The 22,095-nt window shown below is 40.0% G+C and overlaps 1 protein-coding gene across 1 annotated transcript in view; it reads right to left on the minus strand.

Moving 5' to 3' along the window:
* Positions 1-1,215: 1,215 nt before the first annotated feature.
* The window catches only part of dock2-like (dedicator of cytokinesis protein 2), a 134,686-nt gene continuing 113,806 nt past the window's right edge, over positions 1,216-22,095 (minus strand). Inside the window, exons 35-52 of the mRNA XM_072668653.1 lie at positions 20,202-20,242; positions 15,503-15,593; positions 14,540-14,650; positions 13,513-13,602; positions 12,414-12,518; positions 12,131-12,272; positions 10,735-10,816; positions 10,550-10,634; positions 8,700-8,786; positions 7,347-7,523; positions 7,135-7,218; positions 6,862-6,999; positions 6,649-6,767; positions 5,350-5,446; positions 4,160-4,261; positions 3,854-3,956; positions 2,393-2,541; positions 1,216-2,260 (exon numbers count right to left, since the gene is read on the minus strand). Coding sequence (XP_072524754.1) covers positions 2,189-2,260; positions 2,393-2,541; positions 3,854-3,956; positions 4,160-4,261; positions 5,350-5,446; positions 6,649-6,767; positions 6,862-6,999; positions 7,135-7,218; positions 7,347-7,523; positions 8,700-8,786; positions 10,550-10,634; positions 10,735-10,816; positions 12,131-12,272; positions 12,414-12,518; positions 13,513-13,602; positions 14,540-14,650; positions 15,503-15,593; positions 20,202-20,242 — 1,875 coding nt within the window. The 3' untranslated portion in view covers positions 1,216-2,188. The remainder of the gene's footprint in view (positions 2,261-2,392; positions 2,542-3,853; positions 3,957-4,159; positions 4,262-5,349; positions 5,447-6,648; positions 6,768-6,861; positions 7,000-7,134; positions 7,219-7,346; positions 7,524-8,699; positions 8,787-10,549; positions 10,635-10,734; positions 10,817-12,130; positions 12,273-12,413; positions 12,519-13,512; positions 13,603-14,539; positions 14,651-15,502; positions 15,594-20,201; positions 20,243-22,095) is intronic.

The raw sequence follows: 22,095 nt of genomic DNA on the forward strand, positions 1-22,095 counted from the left end.
TGACGCTTCATCCAGTAGACACTTCTCTCTTCTCTGGTTGGCCTAGCATTACCTTTCAGTCTTTTCAGCCTCGCTTTGATATTTTCCCAAAGTAGCCGTAGCCGAAGTGAAAAAGTCAATTTGTGGTGCCAAATAAAGTAACAGCGGCAAGTTCATGTTCAAGTCCAGCGGAAGACATCAACTTAGGCTGATGTCAGGATGTTTCATTTAGATGCCGAATTTTGTTACCTTTGAAAGTTAGAGTTTTCTTTCAGTGTCTTGCAATGAAATATTAATGAGAATAATACTGTAGTACTGCATGAGTAGTTTTTATCTTCTATACGTTTTGCTGAGTTATAGAGATGGTAAAAAAATTTAATGGAAAAACACAATTTGAAGTTCTGTAACTCAGTGTAGAAAGTGCACATAATGTGACTTAGCAAGTGCCCATTATTACTGTGCCTATTATAACTTTACCATTCATTTAGGCAATCATCACAGAAATGCTTTTACGGTTATTTTTCATTTTGTTTTGCACATTTGTTGCAGACCAAAGCTGCTTGGCGATATTGTGATTCATACAAATACTACTACTACTAATAATAATAAGAAGAAGAAGAAGACAAAGAAGAAGAAAAAGAAGAAGACGAAGAACTATAATCAACTCAAAACATTTGTGTATTTCATATTATATGGCACAATAACATGAAATGACATGTTTGATGTATTTTATGTTTTGTGGATAGACATTGAAAAAGACAAAAACCAAAGCTTAAAGGTAAAGTAAGCAGTTCAAATCTGAAACTGACTTTGGGCAGAATGATAAAACACAACAAAGATTAAAAATCAGAGATCATTTAGACCATATTGACCTAGTTTTTTGCATCAGACTACAAGGACATCTTCAAGTGTTGTGGCGATTTAGGTCAGAAAATTGTTTACATCCTTTTTTGGTTGAATAATTATAGCCTTCTAATCCCTGTGTAAAGCTGAGACTGCTCATACCTTAGAAATGATCTGTTACAATTCTGCATGCATTTGCCTCTGAATAATAAAAGACAATTATGGCTGATGCAACCATACGAAAGTCCTCCTTCAGTGGCAACCATTAAAATCTGCTGATTAAATGGTCAGCTACCAGAGCTTGTTATTAACTAATTGTTAAAACCCACCTATTTCTTACACTCACATTTACTGATGTCACATTTTCAATAATGACAAATAACACTGACAGCATTACATTGAGCTGAGTTGTTTTTTATCTTTATTTTTATTTTTACAATTAACAGACATTAAAACACTTTCAGCTATAAGTGGAAACAAAGAGAAATGCTGGCAAACATCAACCAACAGCTATAATATTACCACCGTTCCTAACATCAAAGACTGCTTTTCACTGAAATATTAGGATAGAAATAACAGAAATGTACTGATGAGTCAATTTACAGACAATGAAAAGATTTTGTCCCACTTGAGCACATGAAGATATCTGGCTAATAAGCCAAAACTGAAAGGCACACTTTTCTCAAACACAGTCTTTGAACTGTGTGCTATGTTGTATTACAAGCCTTGTTAGCATGAGAAAAAAAAATCTGCAACTTTTATAGAAATTCATAATTAATACAAAGCTTCTGGCAAAGAGGAATGTTTAGCTTTGTGGTACAAAACTGACTACAAGGAGTTTTCTACTGTGTATCAGAGGCTGATATTGTACCTGCTCCTCATTATGCACATTGCAGACTTTGCATGACACATTAAAGTTGCTTATTAATTAATTACCTCATTGAATTACTGCACTATACTTGAATATACTACTTAGTATAGTAAGTACTGAAGGTTAGTTGACAGGTCTAATAAAAGCTATTTGCTCGCATAATAAAGTAGATGTACAAGCAGATACTAATACTAATACTTCCCTGGTGTTGTTGCATTAATAAGTACTTGTTTATTTATTAATGTTAAACAATATTATAGTTAATATTTGGGGTAATGTAGCTCATCTCATCTGTTTTCTTTCACATTATTAGAACTTTCTTAACATTCTGAGTTGAAAATAAAGCTCTGTTATATTCTGTACATGCTTGCAGGCTACTATTCTACGAAAATGTTCATATAGGTCCTTCCACAGTCAAGTAATATTGCTGATAATAACAGTTAAACTTGATAATCCAACAGATATTCAGAATAGATCTTCATTTATCACCACAAGTTAAAAATGAGTAGATGTTTTCTCGCTGGCAGAGTCAGGTGCTGCTTTTGCCTCCTCAGGCTTGGAGCTCAACTGTGAAATACACACATGCATACACACACAATTGTGGTATTGAGAATATTTGTTGAATGGTAAAGACACAATACATAACGCATTACAAATTAAACAAATGTACAGTGTACTGCTAAGGTGTGTGAACCTTACCCGGGTCTTGAAGAGCAGGTTTATGACACCTTTTGAGCGTCGGTCACTGGTGCGGTCAGAAGGAAGACACACAGACATGCTCTTACTGTCTCGTCTAGACCTGGCTGATTCCAGCTCATCACTGCCATTGGCTACGGTCAGAGATAAACCTGGGATAGACATCAATAAGTTAGTACCAATTTTGTAGAACTGCATTACACATCCAAATAGCTAATGCACACGTGGATTTATGTGTTGCAAAGAATGACAAGACAAGACAATCATATTTACCATTAGTGTTGGACAATTTGGCTTCCGCTTTTATCCCATCCGTGCAGTGAACACACACATACACAGCAGTAAAATACACACAGTGGACAGTAAGCACTCATGCCCGGAGCCATTGCTGCGGCACCCGGGGAGCAGAGAGGGTGAAGGACATTCATTGCTCAGTGGCAGCTTGCCGAGCCCGGGTATCGAACCCACAACCCTGTCATCAACAGCCCAGAGCTCTAACCGCTGAGCCACCACTGCCCCTGACAGTTCTGCAAGGGACTACTAAGGACGGATCTGCAGTCTTATAGCTAAAATTTAGTTTACACTATGCCTCTTACTCAAAATGCTGTATATGAGCTAAGGCCTGTGTGCTGTCCAAAGTTTGATACTGCAGAGAAGGAGCTACAGAGCTGATGCAGCTAACATGTAATGGAAGTTTATATAGCACCAATCAACATCAATAAAACTGCATGTCTAATTCCCCACACACATTAATAAATGTGTGTGCACATGCTATGCACCACACAGTCAGAACCCTGGTGTAGATCATTTGTTGTTGTTGTTGTTGTTGCTGTAGAAGCTAACACTGCACAGTGAAATGGTGCACAACCACTCTTAGCTAATGCATGTTTATGTAGGCAGTCATATGGGGTTTATGGTTGCCTATTTCAGCAGCATACAAGTGGTTTACCCAAAAAGTTCTGCGCATTACAGATCTCACTTGATTTTCTCCACAGTTCTTCTGAACGGGCAGTTCCTAGAACAATTCTGCATAGTAAAAATTGCATGCTTGGCTTGTAGTCTTCTCCTGCTTTTCGGGCATTGCTTACTTTTGTTTTCACATCTTCTGACAGTTGCTTAGAGGAGCCTATGTTTGGTTTCAGGATTTATAAAGCTGACAGATCCTAATATCAATAGATGCCTCATGCCTGATTTGCTAATGAAGGTCTGACACCTTGTAAGAACAATCTGAGCCTTTGCAATGTTTAGGGTTAGGCACAGGCCACACTGGTTATTTAGACTGCTTAATGCAAACTGCATTAGGACGTGTTCAAATCTAATGAAAATAGTGATTAGCTACACAGACTGTGTTTACTACTTCCTTATTACTTCTTCAAGAGGTGTCATTTAGCAGAGGGTACCCAATCTTTTGCATGAGGCTGCATGTTCGTATAGATGTTTGTGTCTGTGTGTGTGTGCATGCACCTGTAAAAGAAGGCAGTGATCTGGAGTTATTGCTGGCCAGGCTGCTCTCCTCAGTGGGCTCTGATAGGTTTGTGTCACTGCGGAACTCCTGCTTCTTTGACAGCTAGAAGACAACACAGGATCAAATACACGCAATCAATTGGACAATAATTGCAGTAGCAGCAGCAGCAGTGGTGTTCTTATTGCTTTCATTTATCCATGCTGTCTAATGCCCATCCAGCAACACTACATGATTTGTGTGTGAAACACATTCCATTGGCTAAAAGCAATGTCAGGATCTGGTAACACTTTAATGCTCTGTCTCACTCGTTTGCAGTCCAGGGTGTTGGTTCTCTCTTTCTCTTCGCTGATAAAGATCATGCTGCCCCTTCCTTGTTTCTTCTTCTTTTTGGACTTCCTCAGTTTCACCTGCGAGAGTAAGATAAGGGAGACGAGAGTGATGTCCTAGCTGGAGGAATTGAACAGAATGGGATAACGTGGAAGGAAAGGAACCTAAAGTTCTGTTACAGAGGAATGGAGGCTAGGTTTACAAGCACTGGCTCCCTTAAAGTGCATGTATCATTGTTGGCGAAACAGTTTCCGTGGTATATGGTTATGTTTATGTTATGTTTAGAATGAATGTTATGATTGGTTGGTGTCTTTTAAATTGAACACACATTGGATTTGATTTGAAATGCATATCAAGTGCAAGTGTGAGGTAAAGTTTAAAGTTTGAAGGCTCAAAATTAGGAAGAAAAGGAAGTAAATTCAAGCAAATTTTGATCTGGTAATAACTGAACTGATGGGAAAACACATACAACTGGTCTTTATATTAAGGATAATATGCCTTCAGTATATGAGGATTTGGGAAGAGACTGAAGAGAGGGGAGAGAACTCTGGGCTGGAGTTCCGGCAGACTTTTGCTTGTGGTTCCCTGTCCCCCCTCTATAAGTGGAGCCAGGAATGAGAACTAATAGAGTTAAAAGGGGAGAGACTGGCTGGTGGAGGGTTGCAAAGACTTGCCAAAGACACATGAACAAGGTAGAGATGGTATTTATCGGAGGATATATTGGGCATGTTCCTCCTCCCAAAATCTTTGCTGTTTTAATAACATCCCATCAGTCCTGATCCTCCTTCTTCATTTTTTGATCTTTAGTTCTGGTTGTCAAGGTTCAGACAAACTCACCCCTTAAAGGTAAAGCTATATTCAACTTGTTATTTTCATTGTAGTTTCAGTTGGGTGATTGAACATACAGTGTGTTCTGTTTCAGGGATTAATAAGACAAGCAGTGGATCTATTATATAGATAAGTATACTTAATCTAAGTATACTTTCTGGAGAAACGGCTTGTGGTATGTGGTTAAGGTAAGGAGTTATATTTGGGTTATTATAAGTTTATGATTGAAATCTTTTCTATGATTGAAAAAACCAACAACAACAACAAAACAGTTCCTTCAAATAGGTTTGTTTATTCTCCAAATACATCAATTGTATCAGAGAAGCTTTTAGATTCCCACCTCCACCTCAGCTCCGCTCTCATCAATCACACTGATGCTACCACTGGAATGGGGCAGGGAAGTGGGGGTGAGTGGCGCAGCCAAGTCCAGAGAGCCACTAGAGAGAGACAGTAAGAAAAGGTTTATAATATCATAGGCAATGCATTACCATATTCCCTAACATGTGGACATGTAGTGTAAATGCCCATTCTACCAGCCTGGGGCAGCTGAAGTGATGAGGAGTGGTGGAGGTGTTACTGTAGTCTTCCAAAGGATCCACACATCCAAACAGAAGGAGTGACTGCAATTTACCTTATTTAAGTGTAGTCTGAAGTTAAAATTTTGTCAAATTCGTAACAATGCAGAACAGCCAATGAGAACAAAAGTAATTTACATAAATCACCAAATTTCACAAATAAATGAATAAAAAAAGATTGGACAATATTAACCAATTAAGATATTTTTATGTAAGAAATATCTATATTAAAAATTAACCACCTCAAAAACAATTTGCAACTCCTGTCCTCATTTTGCAGGACTCAGAGATTAAAATCCAACTGCACACACACACACACACACACACACACACACACACCACTCTGCTGAGCCTGGATTTGCTACAGCAGCCACCCAGGCTTTGGCAGTAAACCTGAACTAAACAACATCATCAGGATCCACATCATGAATAAAGCACAAATACATGCCAAGTAAAAGTGGCTTTGACCAATTCTCTGACTATGATTAATTTAGGCTTAGAAATCAATCAAAATTTGATCTGCCAGTAAATGAAGTAACAGAAAAACCATGTAGGGTGTTCTGTGCATTAACTCAGCCATGCTTGTCACATTAATGATTCATCAGTTCAGGCACTCTTTCTTCTTTTAATCATTTTTCTTTTCTGGTTGTCGAGTTTCAAACTCAAACAGCCTCACTCCTTCAAGGCATTTTCTGGTGACATGCAATTTGAACAACTGCCAATCAGAAATACTCACTTCTGCTGGATAATAACATGCATAAAACACATATCTGTACTCCTGAGAGTGATTCCATAAAAGACTGTATGGACTTCTCAGTGAATTCACAACGAATGTGTACAGTGAAGTCCCTGTAAAGGTGTAACTGTGCCTCATCAAGCCTCATCCAAAAGGAAGTCATATGTTATGCATGTTTATTTCTGCACGGCTGATTAACAGACTTTCAGAGCAACATAATTAAAGGTTAAATACATAGGTAGCAATTACCTTTAGAACTACAGATTTATTTTAGAGTCAGTAAAATCATGTGTGGCTTGGTGAGGAAGGCCTCTAGGGGTGTATTTACCTGTCAGGATGTGATTTAGTGGGAGTTCCACATTCAGATCCAGCCAGTGAGCAGATGGACTGCCTGACTGAGCGAAGGACAGAGCGTGGACGAGTGGACCTTCTCTCGTCCATGTCCGGCTTACAATGAAAAATAATAATAAGAAAAAAAGTGAATACAAGCGAATAGAACTTTTTCTACATCTTCAGTCAGTCAGTCAGTCATTTCTCTCACCAGTTCTCTGACTCCATACTCTTTCTCTACTTTCTTCTTCAGCTGTTTGAAGCACTCCTCCATGCGCTCGTGGAAAGGTCGGAGGTCATCCGTCACCCTCTTCCCATGAAAAGCTATCCCGCGTCCCAGCAAGGGAATCTACAGGGGTTATAGCATCACAGCTAATCAGAAATGTCACAGTGATTCAGAGACATCACAACAAACAGTCCAGAACCAACCAGCAGAAAAGCACTGCATGTTTACGCGAGGCTGTGTGTACATGTTTGTGCAAACCTGCCACGCAATGAGATCTTTGAGGCGGAACAGCTTTTCTTTGTCCTCTGGATGTTCTTGTGTGTACTCGTCTGTGAAGAACGCCTGAAGAGAAAGTGAGAAAGTGTGACAAAGGGAATGAACGAAAATAAGAACGCAAACAAGACAAGCAAGCAAGCAAACTCCAAAACGCCAAAATACAAATGCGCGAGCACTGAAACAGAAATACACACCTTCTCATACTTGGCAAAGCCACCCATGACAGCAGGATCCACGATACCATTGAGCAGCATGGAGAGGGGGTTTATTGGTAGGCTCTCGTCACACTGGTATTGATTAATCATGGTAAGGATTTTCTCATTGGTGTTCCCCATCGTCTCTATAGCGTTCTCCAGAGGACTAACCGTGGTCTGATAGAAATATAAGTGAGATGTGCAGAAGTACTTTTTAGACAAGGCAAGTACATTTCATACAGTACATTTCATACATTTCTCACATTTGTGGTAGCAGAGTGCCATCTGGCATCGCCCATGTGGCACATCTGTAACATCTGTAGCAAAACGAATGTTGGCTTCTTATTCTAACTCTCCATTCCACTTTAAACAGTGCCACAGTTACACTGTTTACATTTCAACAGCAGAACTTAATTGCTGCAATTACTGGTGGAATGGATAGTTTGGGGAAAGGAAAACTCAACTCAGAGCTTCGCTTTAAATGTGATGCAACAAACAACAAACGGCACACAGAACCGCAGTTAAACACAGTTAAACGCAGAAAGGCTTATTACACACTAAGGTGTATTATTTAGTAACTACAAGGACTTTTGTACAAACTGTGGGGACTATTCTTTGGTAGTGGAAGTTTGTAATAACACTTTCAGCCCGTCAGTGGGTCGTCATTGGGTCGTCAGTGGGCTGTTTAAGGGGTTAAAGAGTTTATTAGTTAATAAGTCAGAAGAGGATGATTTAAACCGCTCTTCCATAAATTGTTTGTCTATCTCAAACATTTTTGTCCACACTGCCAAAATCTCCCAGTTTGGTTGTAGTTGTGCAGCGACAAAGATATTTTATTACATCATATCCATTTGGGAAGCAATAACATTACTGCAACCCCTTACACTTTACTCACTCTTAAATTCTGTCTGGTTAAAAACTGTTCTTCCAGTGAGAGAAACAAGCTCCTTTCTTTGGTTCTAAACCAGCTCTGAATGGTGCATTCATAACTGAGGGGGAGCATAATACACACGCACACACATTAAGTGATTTGACTGCAGAGAATTAAAGACACTGGTAGCAGAATGGTCAAGTAGGTCAGTGATACTCAAGTGAAGATATTAAACACGGTAGTTTAAAACTGGTGGGTAACTGCTGCCCAATTCAAAGTGCTTTAACATAAAGAAGAGAGAAATAAGACTGTTTAATGAAGATAACTAACAGATCAATTGATGACAAAGCATTTCAGAAGATATATATATATATTTATATATATATATATATATATATATATATATATATATATATATATAAACACTGTAAATATTAATAAATATTCTCACTAGGTAAATTATCAAAGAGACAAACACCTACATGAGTCATGCTTGTAGCCTCAAACCAGCGTAGAATCCCTGGTAACTTGTATGCCGTGTTGAAAGTGGTGCGCTCAATCCACATTGACTACAGAGAAAGAGATGGAAGACATGGAAGCTCAGGAAAATAATATATATTGTTTTGTTTTTACTTATATTGTGTGTGTGGGGGGGATTGTGCTAGACCTTAAATATATTATATGAGTGAATCAGTAATGTGACATGATTAAAGACTGGTGTGTATAATACCTGGATTAGCCTGCAACACCCATATATTCTCACTGTGCAGGAGTATGATGTGAGACGCATGCTCAGAGCAGTGATCCAGAGGATAGCTTAGCTGTTAAAAGGATCCTTGAGGAACTTTTGGAGGTTCTTCAATTTAAAACTGTGGAGGACCCTTCCAAGGTGCTTTGCGTAAGGAAACTTCAAGAAAAGGATTTTAGAAGAAAAAAGGTTCCATGAAGGATCTTTTACAGTGTACCAGCCCTGATGGTGTGACAGCAAGGGAGGTGAAGGAATGTGCAGACTAACACCTTTGTGAAGAAGAGGTCCTCACAAAGATTTTTTGAACCTGTCTCTATCTAAATCCATCATCCCACCTTATCCCGCCTGAAGTATGTCACAATCATTCCACTGCTGAAACTGACTGTCAGCCATAGCCTCAACAACTACCATGCAGTCGCACTCCCAACTGTCATCATTTAGTGCTTTGAGAGGCTGGTCCTGCATGACATCAAAGCCAACCTCCCACTTCTTTTCAACCCACACCAGTTTTCCTACATAGCAAACAGAACACCTTCTGTAGACCTAGCTTTACACTGAACTCACCTGTCTTTAGGATACCAGGGGAGCTATATGAGGATGCTTTGTACAAACCTCAGCTCTGCCTTTAACACCCCAGGCATACTGGTCACTAAACTTTCTGACTTTCATAATCCACCTGTGACTGGATCAGGGACTTTACCCAAACCGTCAAACCTCCTACACCCTGAGACTCAGCACTGGCGACCTCTACAGTCATGGCTGTGCCTCTACACATCCCACTGTCAAGTTCGCAGACAACATGACTGTGATGTGACAAAAAAAAACCCTCATAATTGACTTTGGGGTCCTGGATACGCACATCACTGAAGAGCTCTCCTGGATCACCAACACCACAGCTGTAGTCAAGAAGGCAGAGCAGCAACTCCTCAGGAAAAAAAAAAAAAGAAAACTGCAGAAGAAGTTGCTGGTGTGCTACACCTGCTGCTCCATAGAGAGTAGGTTGATGTACAGCATCTCAGTGTGTCGTGCCAACTGCTCAGCAGCGGACAGAAGAGCACTTCAAAGGGTCCTCAGTAGCACCTAGAAGATCACTGGCTGCTCACTGTCCTCTTTGGAGGACCTTTTCAACATTTGCAGCCTCAGTAAAGCAGCCAACATTCCTAAACACCCCTCCCATCCTGGACACCACCTGTCTGATCTGCTGCCCTCTGGTAGATCTATCATATTATGGGCAAACAGACTTGAGAACAGCTTCTACCCCAGGGAAATATGGTAACTGAACACTGCCAAACAGACTGTCATACTGTTTGGAACTGGTGTGACTGCACTGATTTTTCCATCCGACAGAAATTTTGTATGTAAGTAGATCTAACCTGCATTACTTGCTTATAGAGTCACTTGATTTCTATAAATATGCAACATGGATATATACATACATACTACATAAATAGCTTGGCTCATCAGGATAGCAATTAATATATTAATATTAATATATTATGTGGCCCTAGTGAGTGTGTGTGTGTGTGTGTGTATGTGTGTGTGTGTGTGTGTGTGTGTGTGTGTGTGTGTGTGTCAGAAACTTACAGCAAACTCATTGTCAGGGTCCACTTTTCCCTTCCTCACAGGCCTGGAGTACTGGAATTTCTGAACATAGTTTGACTTATAGAAGCTGAAAAATCAAACAGATGTAAGAGCATGAATGGAACATTTACCAGACCAGTGACTAGGACATACTTTGAAGGATGAGTTCGGACTGGTGGAAAACTCACTTGATGATCTGATCAGGGACTGGCTTGTTCTTTAGACGAGGTGGAATCTCCAAGACAGGCTGAACTGTGAAGCACTGGATGTCTGAAGAACAATACTAAGAACAATTCAGCGATGCTGATAAATCCATGACCAGGGTGGTTTATGACTATATATTGCTATAAAGCATGAAATGCTTTGAAATATTTTACATATTATATATAAATATTTCACATTCCGGATGAATGTGTCAATACACATGCTCTAAATGACTTAGAGCAAAAAAACAAACTATTTTACATTGACTTCCATTCAAAGTTAAGGGCTTTTTTGTCTTTTTCTGTAATGTATTTCCAAAAAGTCACCATTTTTGAGTTACATGTTTTTCATTTGTTTCTTAGCCCATATATTAGTGACAACATATCAATAATATGGTCTGAGAAATTCCCTGCTGACCTTATCAATTTCATGGTCTTTTTCATACATGTAGTCAGAATTTAATGCAAAAATGTCTTGCCTACATCCAGAATGTTTGGGATTTAATTTAGGATCTGCAGCAATTGTTTGGGAACAGATCTTCCAAGCACTTCAGATATCACTGGAAAGATTTGCATTGGTATATAATTACAAGCATGTTCCAGCCTCAATAATAATTGAAATTAGCTACTTCCCAGCTTGCCCATAAGCCTAAGGTCACCAAAATGGCAAGCATTAGCTATATAAGGGGAATAAAGGGATACAAAGCTGCACAGTCCAGAAATGGTTCTCCAAGTCAAAGAAAATCTCCAGCCCCAATGTATTCTGTGGAGCGATAGATCTCCATCGAATGCCTTAAGGAAGAGCTGAAGTGCCAATTGTGATCCAGATTCATAGCTTTGAGGTATTTCATAAGTTTGTAACCTTGCAATATTGAATAAAAATTGAGTAGAGCTGATGTAGTGTAGTAGATAACTAACACTGCTCTCCCTGTGGCAGACTGGGGATCAATTCCTCAACCATACAAGCACACCATGCTACACCAATAAGGGTCATTTGGCAACCAAATGCTAAACTGGTTGCTGAAATATATGTCATTCTGGATAAATGTACAGTGTCTAATTGTAACTAATTGTGCCCCCTGTGTAGATTTTTTGTGTAGAATCTTCAGCTAAATGTACTGTAAGTTACATGTGAGGTCAATAAGGTCTTAAAAATGATGTTAAACTCATTAACAGTTTCATGCTATGAATGCTGCTATGAATAGATTTAATACTATTGCAGATTTGTATGATATGATTAATGGCTGACAAGTCTAGTACCATTCTAACAAAGATCAATTTGATTCTGTAATCAGTCATAAAATTAATACCATCAAAGGAACTAAAAAGTTCTAAACGCTCTCCCTCTTAATTCAATTGTACTGCTTTGGCTAAAGGATACAGGGCAGAGGGGAATTCCTGATGTCATCTCCAGGTATAGTGGTGGTGTTGAGTCTGACAGCACTAGGAAACTGGCTCATCAGTTGGCCCTGGAAATCCTCCCTGCGCTCATACTCCTTACCACGGTGGATAAACACTTTATTCTGCAGTTAAACACAGCAGTAAACATGTCACAAGCCCCAAAACTCCTCCTGCTGTAACACTTCAAAATCGTCTGAATATAAGCCCACATACACGCAAGCCCACACAAACGCATATGTGGATACATGCAGATAAAAACTCACCCGCAGGAATTGGGGGAAGCCACAGCCGTAGTATCCCACAGCAAAGTAATCTGGTTTAGGGCGAAGAATCTTCATGATGTTCTCATAGAACTTTGCCTGTTGTTTCTAAACAGAGGATCAAACAGCAGTCAGAACACAATGGGAGAACACACACAAAGAGAAGAACATGCCACGACAAAGACAGAAATGACAAAAGCAGGATGAATGAATGTATTAAAGGATGAAGGGACAGTGCACAACAGTGGTAGCTGTAGTCAAGTTTTTCTTCAGTCTTTAATCACACAGATATGATATCTAAGCTGTATTTTGCAGAGAATGCAACGAATTTGAAATTCATAAAAGAGCTGACCCAATTAGTCCAGAGGAAATTAATTATCCAGCATGAAAAGCACTCTGCGCTGCTCTGAAGCCGAAGCCGAATAAGCAGCTTCAGAACAATACTGAATCCTCTGATTAAGTGGAGAACAGTTTAATTAATTAGTGAGCACGGGCACAATTTTATAATCATATTCACACTGAAACAGTCAGAATGTCTGAATGCGGAATGTAACCTTGACGTGAAAGATAATGCGGCTCTCAAGGGAGATTTTCATGTGATTAGGGTGGATATTTTCCTTAAGTCATTCGCTGGGAGTGATTAAACTAGGCATTAGAGAGTTGGTGGAAATGAGAGATGTATCACAAAGACTGTGTCTTTCAGGGAAGAATATTGGATTGCTAAATCCTGTATTAACCTTTATCTCTCACCTTGTCAAAGGCGTGCACTGAAAACTTTCAATCAATTCCTTTTTGTGTGTAGAAGACAGATGTTTCTTAGGATTTGAGGTTGAATTCGAGTTATTAGTGTCATGGAGTCTTATTTTACACTCAATAAACACCATGCTTACAGTTTTACAATATTTTCTTGAAATCGAAATCAAAATAAGTTAGAAATGCAGATGTGAACATAAATGTAATAAATAAATGTAAATGTAAGTAATTGAGCATCATTTTGTTTAAGTATGGACCCTTATTTGAATAGTACAGCATAATTCTCAACTTTTATGGGTTAAATTAACAGATGAGAAACAGAAACATCCCCGTGTGATTGTGTATTTACCAGGTTCTGCCCAAGCAGCTCATAGTCAAAGACTTCCAGCTCATACTGATCAGCAAGTTCTTTGCACAGAGCAATAGCTTCTTCCCACATCTGAAACACACACACACACACACACACACACACACACACACAAACACAGATGCAGATGTTAGAACGTAACATGTGAAGGTCAGTCTTAGCATATAATTCCAGCCTAACTGTATGCCAAAATGAACTTTACTCAGGATTATAAATTCAGCTTGCTTCAGGCTGAGATCACAGACTATTTAGACGAATCTGGATCATAATGAACTTAACTAAACCTGAAAATGCTACAGTTAAAGCAAGCCTCCGTTCACCCTTGTGTAAGACTGAATTCTAAATTCTGAATGATAAAATGTAGTACACTGGGGTTAACAGCTATCATTAATAATAATAATTTGATAATCTGGCAGTTGTTTATTAAAAAGCAACCAATGAACATACCAATGGAAATTATCCAAAAGGACTTAATCTTTTCACACTGACTAATAGTTAGGGTTTTTTTCCTATCTTGTGATCTTGCCATTTTGGTGATACAAGGTTTTTGTGTGACAGTGACAATATGTTATGCAGAGAATTGACGTCTCATATATGAAGGGGTTGAAATTTATGGGAATTTTCTAGCATTTATCAGCCAAATCTCTATGTCCCACATCTGTAGTGTGCAGGTGATCACAGCAGGCAATTTTGATGCATTTCTGTGTACTTAAAATTAAACAGAAGACCTGATGTCTTCTGTCACGTATTTGTGACAGAAGCCATTTAGAAGTTTTCTAAATTATTAAACTGTTTAAGTACATTTCAAGACTTTTTTCATCTTTTATGTTCTTTTTCAATTACAGGTAAATGCATCAAAACGATCTACTGCAACCAGCCGTGCGCTACAGATAAAGATCAGGTTGATAAACGCTGCGTATTTCATCAAGTCATCAGCACCTGCCACAGCAGAGCTGTTGACCCGTTCAGTAATGAGATGGATGTGAGGTTAGCTCAGAGTCTAGCGCACCTTGCCCTTGTCGAAGTAGCCGATGATGATGTCGTAGAGTGTCTCTTTGAGCTGCCGCTGGGACTGAGGGCTCTGGAAGTCCAGCTGAGGCGCACACTGCTCATCTGACCACTGGAGAAGGGGGGGTGGATTGGATAAGCAGGGTAGGATAACGGAGAGGAATGAAGACAGAGGACAAATTAAATGCACTGGAATAAAACGAAATACTGTAAGTACTAATAAAATGAGATGACTTTATATGGCATGAGGAATGCTTGGCTCAATTCATTCTAGCAAGCCCGCAGCCTTTAATAGCATAATCTGTTGCAGAAGGGACTATAAGGGTACAAAGATGGCCCTTTGAAATCACATCTGCTACTGAGGCAGTGTATTCTGCTTGGGAAAATAGAAAGGGGGGGGGGGGGGGGTATTTGCAGGGAAAGTGTGGAACTGTGTTCACCAGAGGATTACAGGTCACGATGTAATGTAATGCAAATGAATGAACTGCACACTCCTGATAATATCGATCAAATATAACCCGGGAGAGTAAGAGAGAGAGGGCGAGAGAGAGAGAGAGAGAGAGAAAGAGAGAGCATGCACATGCGAGAGAGAGAGAGAGGCAAAGAGATTTGGAGGGGGAAAAATGCCCCATAAATCCAGGTGTTTAGTCTGCAGGAGCTGAACCCAAGTTATAAATCCAGTCTGAGTGCTTTATCTACCCACAAAGTGCCATTGGACGTTGTCAGGGACGACTGTAAATCAGCCCGTAACGATGCCTTTTCATCCCAGAGAACTCCCACTGCACCAAGCAAAATATTCCTCTCATTGCCATGGCGACCTTTTATCTGGGGTCAAACAATATCTGTCTGAAATGGCGGCAAGAGTGTGTGTGTAAATGCTGCTTGTACAAGCCTGTGATTAGTACTGCTCTGAAAGGCTTTAGCATGTGTGTGTGTGTGTGTGTGTGTGTGTATGTGTACGAACCTTAAGCAGCTTTGAATGCAGCAGAAGTGTGTATGCAGCCTCTGTGAAGTTATCTCCATCCAAATGAAGATCCCTCAGCTTATACAGGTACCTGTAACACACACACACACACACACACAATCATCTCATCTACCTGGAAACTATCAAGCTGTACTTCACATCGCCCTCCATAAGAGGCCAGTATTGGACCTGTAATTCAGAACTGAGCTTGCATTTCCTCAGTGGTTAAACCAATTCTCCAGAGCCAATCTGCTCAGCATTAACCGATAATTCAGCCAGGTCTCTGCTCTCCCTGACAGAAACCATGATTACCAAAAGACTGGCTAAAAAGATTAGGACAGAATATGACAAATAGAGAAGTACATGATTTGCACAGTTGTTCTTCTGAAGGCACAAACGCAAGGTGTCCACCGCGGTTCAAATGTCAGGTTTAAGAGGTAAAACGTGTAGGCGCCAAGGTAAATAATGAATAATCAATAACCATTCCCAAATGCCATTGGCCCTGAAAACACTGCCCTTCTAAAACAGAGTGACTGAAGCTTCAAGGGCTGGAGCTATGCCATTTTTTGTCTAGGTATGAGAAAGTAATGCAGAACGGAAATTGGCTGTATAGTCTCCAACCTATAGAAAGTGCTCCACTGGTCTGAATGATAGGATTTGCGCTTCCCCCATCAGGTGAATCTTCTCTGCTCTGGAGTGAAATTTTGATTCCTTACAGTGTTGTAGCTCACAGTAAGGGAGAACTTATGCAAATCTTTACATGACAGGCAAAACTGGGACATGAATAAAACAGCATGCAGATATCTTCTGCAGATATTCAGCCTTGACCCGCTGTGTGTAAAACGTGTGTAGTAATTTTGTCACGCCTCAGCCAGCCTCCCTTTCTCCAGCCATACACTCAGACACATCCAAGTTTAATGTGCCTCCAAGGCTGCTGTATGTCAAACAGTGAAGGAGAAATCAGTCTCCCTCCGTCTATTCTAGTCTCTATGTCTCCCTTGGTTCTTATTCTCTCGTCCCATCATCTTTCTTTATCTCAGTTTGCTTCTCTTTATTTCTAGTTCTTATTTTATCTCTCAGAATCTTTTTGTTTCGGCCTTTAATCGTCTTCTTTTATCGTCATCTTATTTTCTCTCTCTCTAATAGCAACCTGGCACACTTTGATCCAGTAATATTCTTTAGCTAGTGGGAGGGTGGAGGTGTGTCTTGTTTTTTTCCCTCCTTCTCTCAGCCAAGACTGCAGCTGGCCCTTCCAGTACTGGCAGAGATATGAAGGGGATTGGGGCAAACTCCAGAGCATTATAGAATTATACACCAGGTCCAGGCCACATTTCCAGCCTGGATTTGAAACATCTCTGGTTTTCTCCTCCTCTTTGAGCAAGCCTGTGGATCAGTGGCTAGCATAACATTCACTGGAGCAGGTTATTGATCCAGCAGCATGAGCTGGCTCAGTGCGGAAAATATGCATATGAGAGAAAGACTCCTACCCTGCAGATCCTCCAGAGGCTTTAATGTCTTGGCCAGGTTGATTGTGTGTGTGTGTGGTTTGTGTGTGTGAGCAGGGGGGGGGGGCAAGGGGGTGCAGGTGATGAGGCGATGAAAGAGAGTAAATCAAGAAGGGACAGACTTTCACTAGATGAGGTGCTGGGATGTTGTGAGCTTGCACAGTAAGTTCAGAGATGTCATTCCTTTGTTACCTCTTGCAGACTGTGTGTCTGGTTTTGTATATTTGTCATTGTCATTTAAATGTTTTAGATCATCAGTCAACTAATTTTAATATAAATACAACGTAAGTAATAATGCAACTTTTAAATGATTCCATTCCTGTTATTAATGTAACAAATTTATATAAGTAAGAAAAATGGTGAAGCCCCACAACATTCCGATCCTTCTGTGTTGTGTTTGTAACAATGTTGTTCAAGCTAAATTCTCCTCTTCTGTCAATTACTGTTACAACCTCAAACTGAGACACAGGGCCTCTTCTTATTTTGGATATGGTGCCCCATAACACTCTGATTTGTATTTGTGTTGTGTTGGAAAGCTAGTCAGCTCTGCTCCAAATATCTCGAAGCATAAAGCATAGCTAGCTGCTTTATGATCAGCGTCCACACCTTTGTATTGGAAATTCTAATACAAAAACAGAAGGAACAAGCTACCATTCCATTTATTAATGATAAATATTTAAGGTGGCACATCCAGTTATTAGGATTAGACAGGCAGTTACCTTTTCACATGGGTGATATTCACATTATTTTACATTAAACAACGGGGAAGCGCATCTTCGTTAATTTTGTCTTAAGAGTAACAGTGGATCCGTTGATATAGATTCCAGCCACAGTGACAGTACACATGTAATGAGTGCTTACATACGTTCAGTTAGAGGGTGTCACAATAGTTGAGAGAAGGGGAGAATTTTGCATTGAAAAACAGTGTTATGATCAGAGTGTTGTGGGGCACCATCAAATTCTTTATTTTTGGTTTTCTATTAATTTGTTTGTCAAATTTTTCCTTTATTTTCTCTATTTCTCCCAATTTGGTTTTGCTTTTTAACCCACCCTCCCCCTAGCTCCCCCTAGCACTAGCAATGCTCCTGACGCTAGGAGGGAAAAGACTTTGATATGTGTCTCCTCTGATATGTGTAAAGCCAACCATCGCCTCCTTTCAAACTGCAGCCAATGCAACATCACCAGGCAGCTGACATGCTCAGAGGAAAGTGTTGGGTCCCCAGCTCTGCGACACCAGCTAACAGACAACTGTGCTGTCTCAGGATTCCTGACTTGTGATTCCCCGGGAGTCATAGTGGCAGCACATTAGAAATTTGGCGCTAGATTTAAAACACCCACCCAAACGTCCACACATCTGCTCTGACCATTCTGTGAAAGAGAAAACAACACCAGAATGCCCTTACCCAGAGAAATTGCTAAGATATGAAGTTCTGTTGAAGCGGACGTGTTGGTAGCTTGTGAGGCTCTTGTGATTGCTCTTAGGCTAACCTCTCACCTGACAGCCTCAGCTGATGGGTCTGTTTCACCGGAGCTTCATAACTGAGTTTCCACTTCACAGAATGGTAAGAGCATATGGGTGTTTTGGTGGGTGTTTGAAATCTAGCGGCTTCAACCGTAGACGCAGGTCCTTTTCTTTGGAAGCCTGTCAAATGTGCTGCTACTATGGCCCGGGGGGTTGCAAGCTACGAACAGGTGAGTTAATAAGCAGTACCAAATTGGGAGCAAAAATAATAATATTTGCCAAACTTTGTACCAAAATTGTACATTGGATCCTTCTGTGTTGTGTTTGTCACAAAGTTATTGAAGCAAAATTCTCCAATTCTGTCAATTACTGAGACAACCTCTAACTGAGACACAGGTCCTCTTCTTTATTTGGATATGGTGCCCCACGACACTCTACGATCTGTTTGTGTTGTGTTGGAAAGATAGTCAGCACTGCTCCAAATATCTCAAAATTGTAACAGTTGTAACAATACAGTGCAATGTGCAATATTTCCTTTTTTCCTGCCGCACACCTCCCACATGTGCAATTAAGGGGCCAATTTGCAATTATCTGTAAATAATCTGTAAATAATATTGTTTTCCCTCAGAGTTTTTTTTTTTTTACTTCTATTATTTATATTATGTATTTAGTGGTCTATGTTTTGCATCTGAATGCTATCCCTTTGCTGCTGTGATACTGTGAATTTCCCCACTGTGGGACTAATAAAGAATGATCTAATCTTATCATATCTTAAATAACGTTAAATAGTCTGTTGGAATGTTTACTCGTGTTGTCTTTATCCTATATTAAAATGGATTAGTTGAATTAGTTGGATGATCTGAAATGTGTGACAAATATGGTCAAATAAAAGAAACTGGAACTTTTCACAGAACTGCAGTTATGTAATTCGAGTTTTAAAGCAAACGAAAGTAATAGCTTGAATTTTGTTGTAGGTCCAATAAAGTATGTTTTACAAGTCAGAGTCTTTTAGCACACTTGTTTTCAGACTTTCAAAATCATCCCTGTTGATTTCCTCCGTGCTAAGTCACCCTTCTCTATATCTGCATTATCCAGGCTCTGAATTATTCTTATTGCTCTTCTACCCTGCGTTCTGCTTCGCTCTCCTTCCTCTTCTCCATGCTAACACTCATTCCTCCTCTCAGCCGTCTGCTTCTTGATTCCCTTCATTACCCCCCTTCCACCCTCACTCTGTTTTTCTCTCGTTAATTCCCCATAGTACTCTGGTTTTCTTTTTCATCAATATACATCATTCCCATTCTCTCTCTCTCTCTTTCTCTCTCTCTCTCTCTCTCGCTCTCCCTATCTCCTATATGCCAAATGATCTCATCTTTTTTCACGTCAGTCAACTCATAATGTCTCTCAATAACTCCTCCTTTCCACCAAAGTCAACGATTCGTTCAACCCTCTCTCTCTCTGTTGAACCCCCTCTCTCTCTCTCTCTCCCTCTGAAATGAGAGAGCGTGTTGCTATGGGCGGAGGAGAGGAGGCTGATCCTCTGGATTTTAACATTAATTCAGCAAGGCCTAGATAATCCCTTGTCAGATTACACACACACACACACACACACACCAAGGCAGCTAAACACTGACGACACACAACCTACAGTACGTTTACTGCACACTCACACAAGCACACACATAAACAGGAACACACACACACATACAAATATATATGTCTAGAAGCAAATTACCTGATATACATTCCTTCGCGATTGATATCCTTATAGAAATTCTGAGAAACAAAAACACAGAACAAGACAATAAATATTTCAATGCACAAATATGTATGTGTGTGTGTGTGTGTGTGTGTGTGTGTGTGTGTATGCATACCCATCCGCAAACCTATACACTGCATCTTATTTTGTCTGTCACATGTGCTCCTTTAGTCTTCTGAGTAATGAAAAATAATCATATCTGGCTTTACACAATCTCTGCATATCAAGCAGTGAGGTCCTGTGCACTCGCTAATGCAGGTAAGCCTCTAATAATACACTCTCGCTGCATTCTTTACTCAGATTGGCTAATGCATACAGATGTTTGTAAGGGCACTGCAGCGCAGAAGCAGATCTGTGAATATATCTAAAAATTAGGAAATGTCTAAACAAGTAGATTAAACGCTTCTAAAGACAACAAAGCTCTGCATAGCCGTCCTGGCATTTTTCCATCTAAGAACTTCAGGCTTAAAATGCAAGAACTCCACATCTCTCTCAGTGTGTATGGTGACTGCCACCACATAGTGGAACAGAAATGGTAAAAGTGTTTGGTATAGCATTGTGGGAAATACCAGTGTTCAATTGCCTACCCCAGAGTCTTTGGTGAAGACATGTACATTAGTGTACATTAGTCTGAATAAGAACTGACATTGCAAATATGAGTTAAAGAACCTAAAGTTTAAAGTAAGCTCTTTTTTCTAGAACCGTACGTCCATAACAACATGTAGGAACCAACACACCTTAATGTCGTAGGAGGAAAACAATGGACTCTATTCTCCATCACATGATTACAATTTGATGTCTGGTTGGCTGGTGTGTCAGTAACGGGGTGTAGGGAGGGGGATGGATTGGTGATGTTGACCCTGTTTGAGATCAGGTAGGCACTATTGAGAATAGGCAGGAGGGCTGTAAGCCTGCAGAGTCTGGGGTCCCTGATCACTGAGGCCTGTCAGTATGTCCTTGAACAAGTCACTTAATCCCAGTTGCTGCATAACCCATTCCTTTCCCTTCAGGGCCTTCTTGTAAATGAGAATATACAAGTCCCTTCACACAATGACAATACATCCAACTGAGCTCTGCCAGGCCTAGCTGAGACTCAAACTGTCCTAGACATCCAAATGGTCCTGCAAAGCACTAAGCTGTGCTTTCACCATGATTTGATTTCTGAAGTGTTAGCATTTATAGATATATAGAAAACATCATCGCAAACATCAGCGTATATGTGCACATGGTACAAATGTGAAATGGAGAGAGAGAGACAGAGAGAGAAAGAGAGAGAGAGAGAGAGACAGAGATGAGACATCTTAATAATAGCAGATGTTATTTCTATGCTATAAGAATCATAATGGATGAAGATGATGGCAGATGGATTGAGTTACTGCTGTGATAAAATGAATCCGACACAAGTAATGAAATTTATACTGAACATCTGAAGCAGTGCCAGAGCATTATGATTGTATTTGAAACCACAGGATTAAGGATTGTTTAGCTCAGCGCATGCTGCATCTTGATCATGTACTGATGATATTCTAGAGTTGTTATGAGCAAAAAAAGCAAACATAGACCTCAGTCTCTGGTGTAAGCTGTGAAATCACAGTGAAAGTAAAAGCATGTTGTTAAATATAAATATATGTGAGATATATTTTAGAGATGGGAATCTCTAGGCACCTCACAATTTAGGCTGTGATGTGATTATGTGATTTGACTGTCAATGCATCTTGAAGCCTCTTTCTTTTCTGCAACTATAACTAAATCTTTAAGTGATCGGCCATCCCTCTGATACATTCTTTAACCGCTCAGCTGTATCTGCACCAGTGTGGATTTCATTCACTGCTCTTGTTTTGGAGCACATGAGATGCTAGCTGCCACTCAT

The sequence above is a fragment of the Salminus brasiliensis genome, chromosome 2 (assembly GCF_030463535.1).
Source record: "Salminus brasiliensis chromosome 2, fSalBra1.hap2, whole genome shotgun sequence".
Taxonomy (NCBI): Eukaryota; Metazoa; Chordata; class Actinopteri; order Characiformes; family Bryconidae; genus Salminus; species Salminus brasiliensis.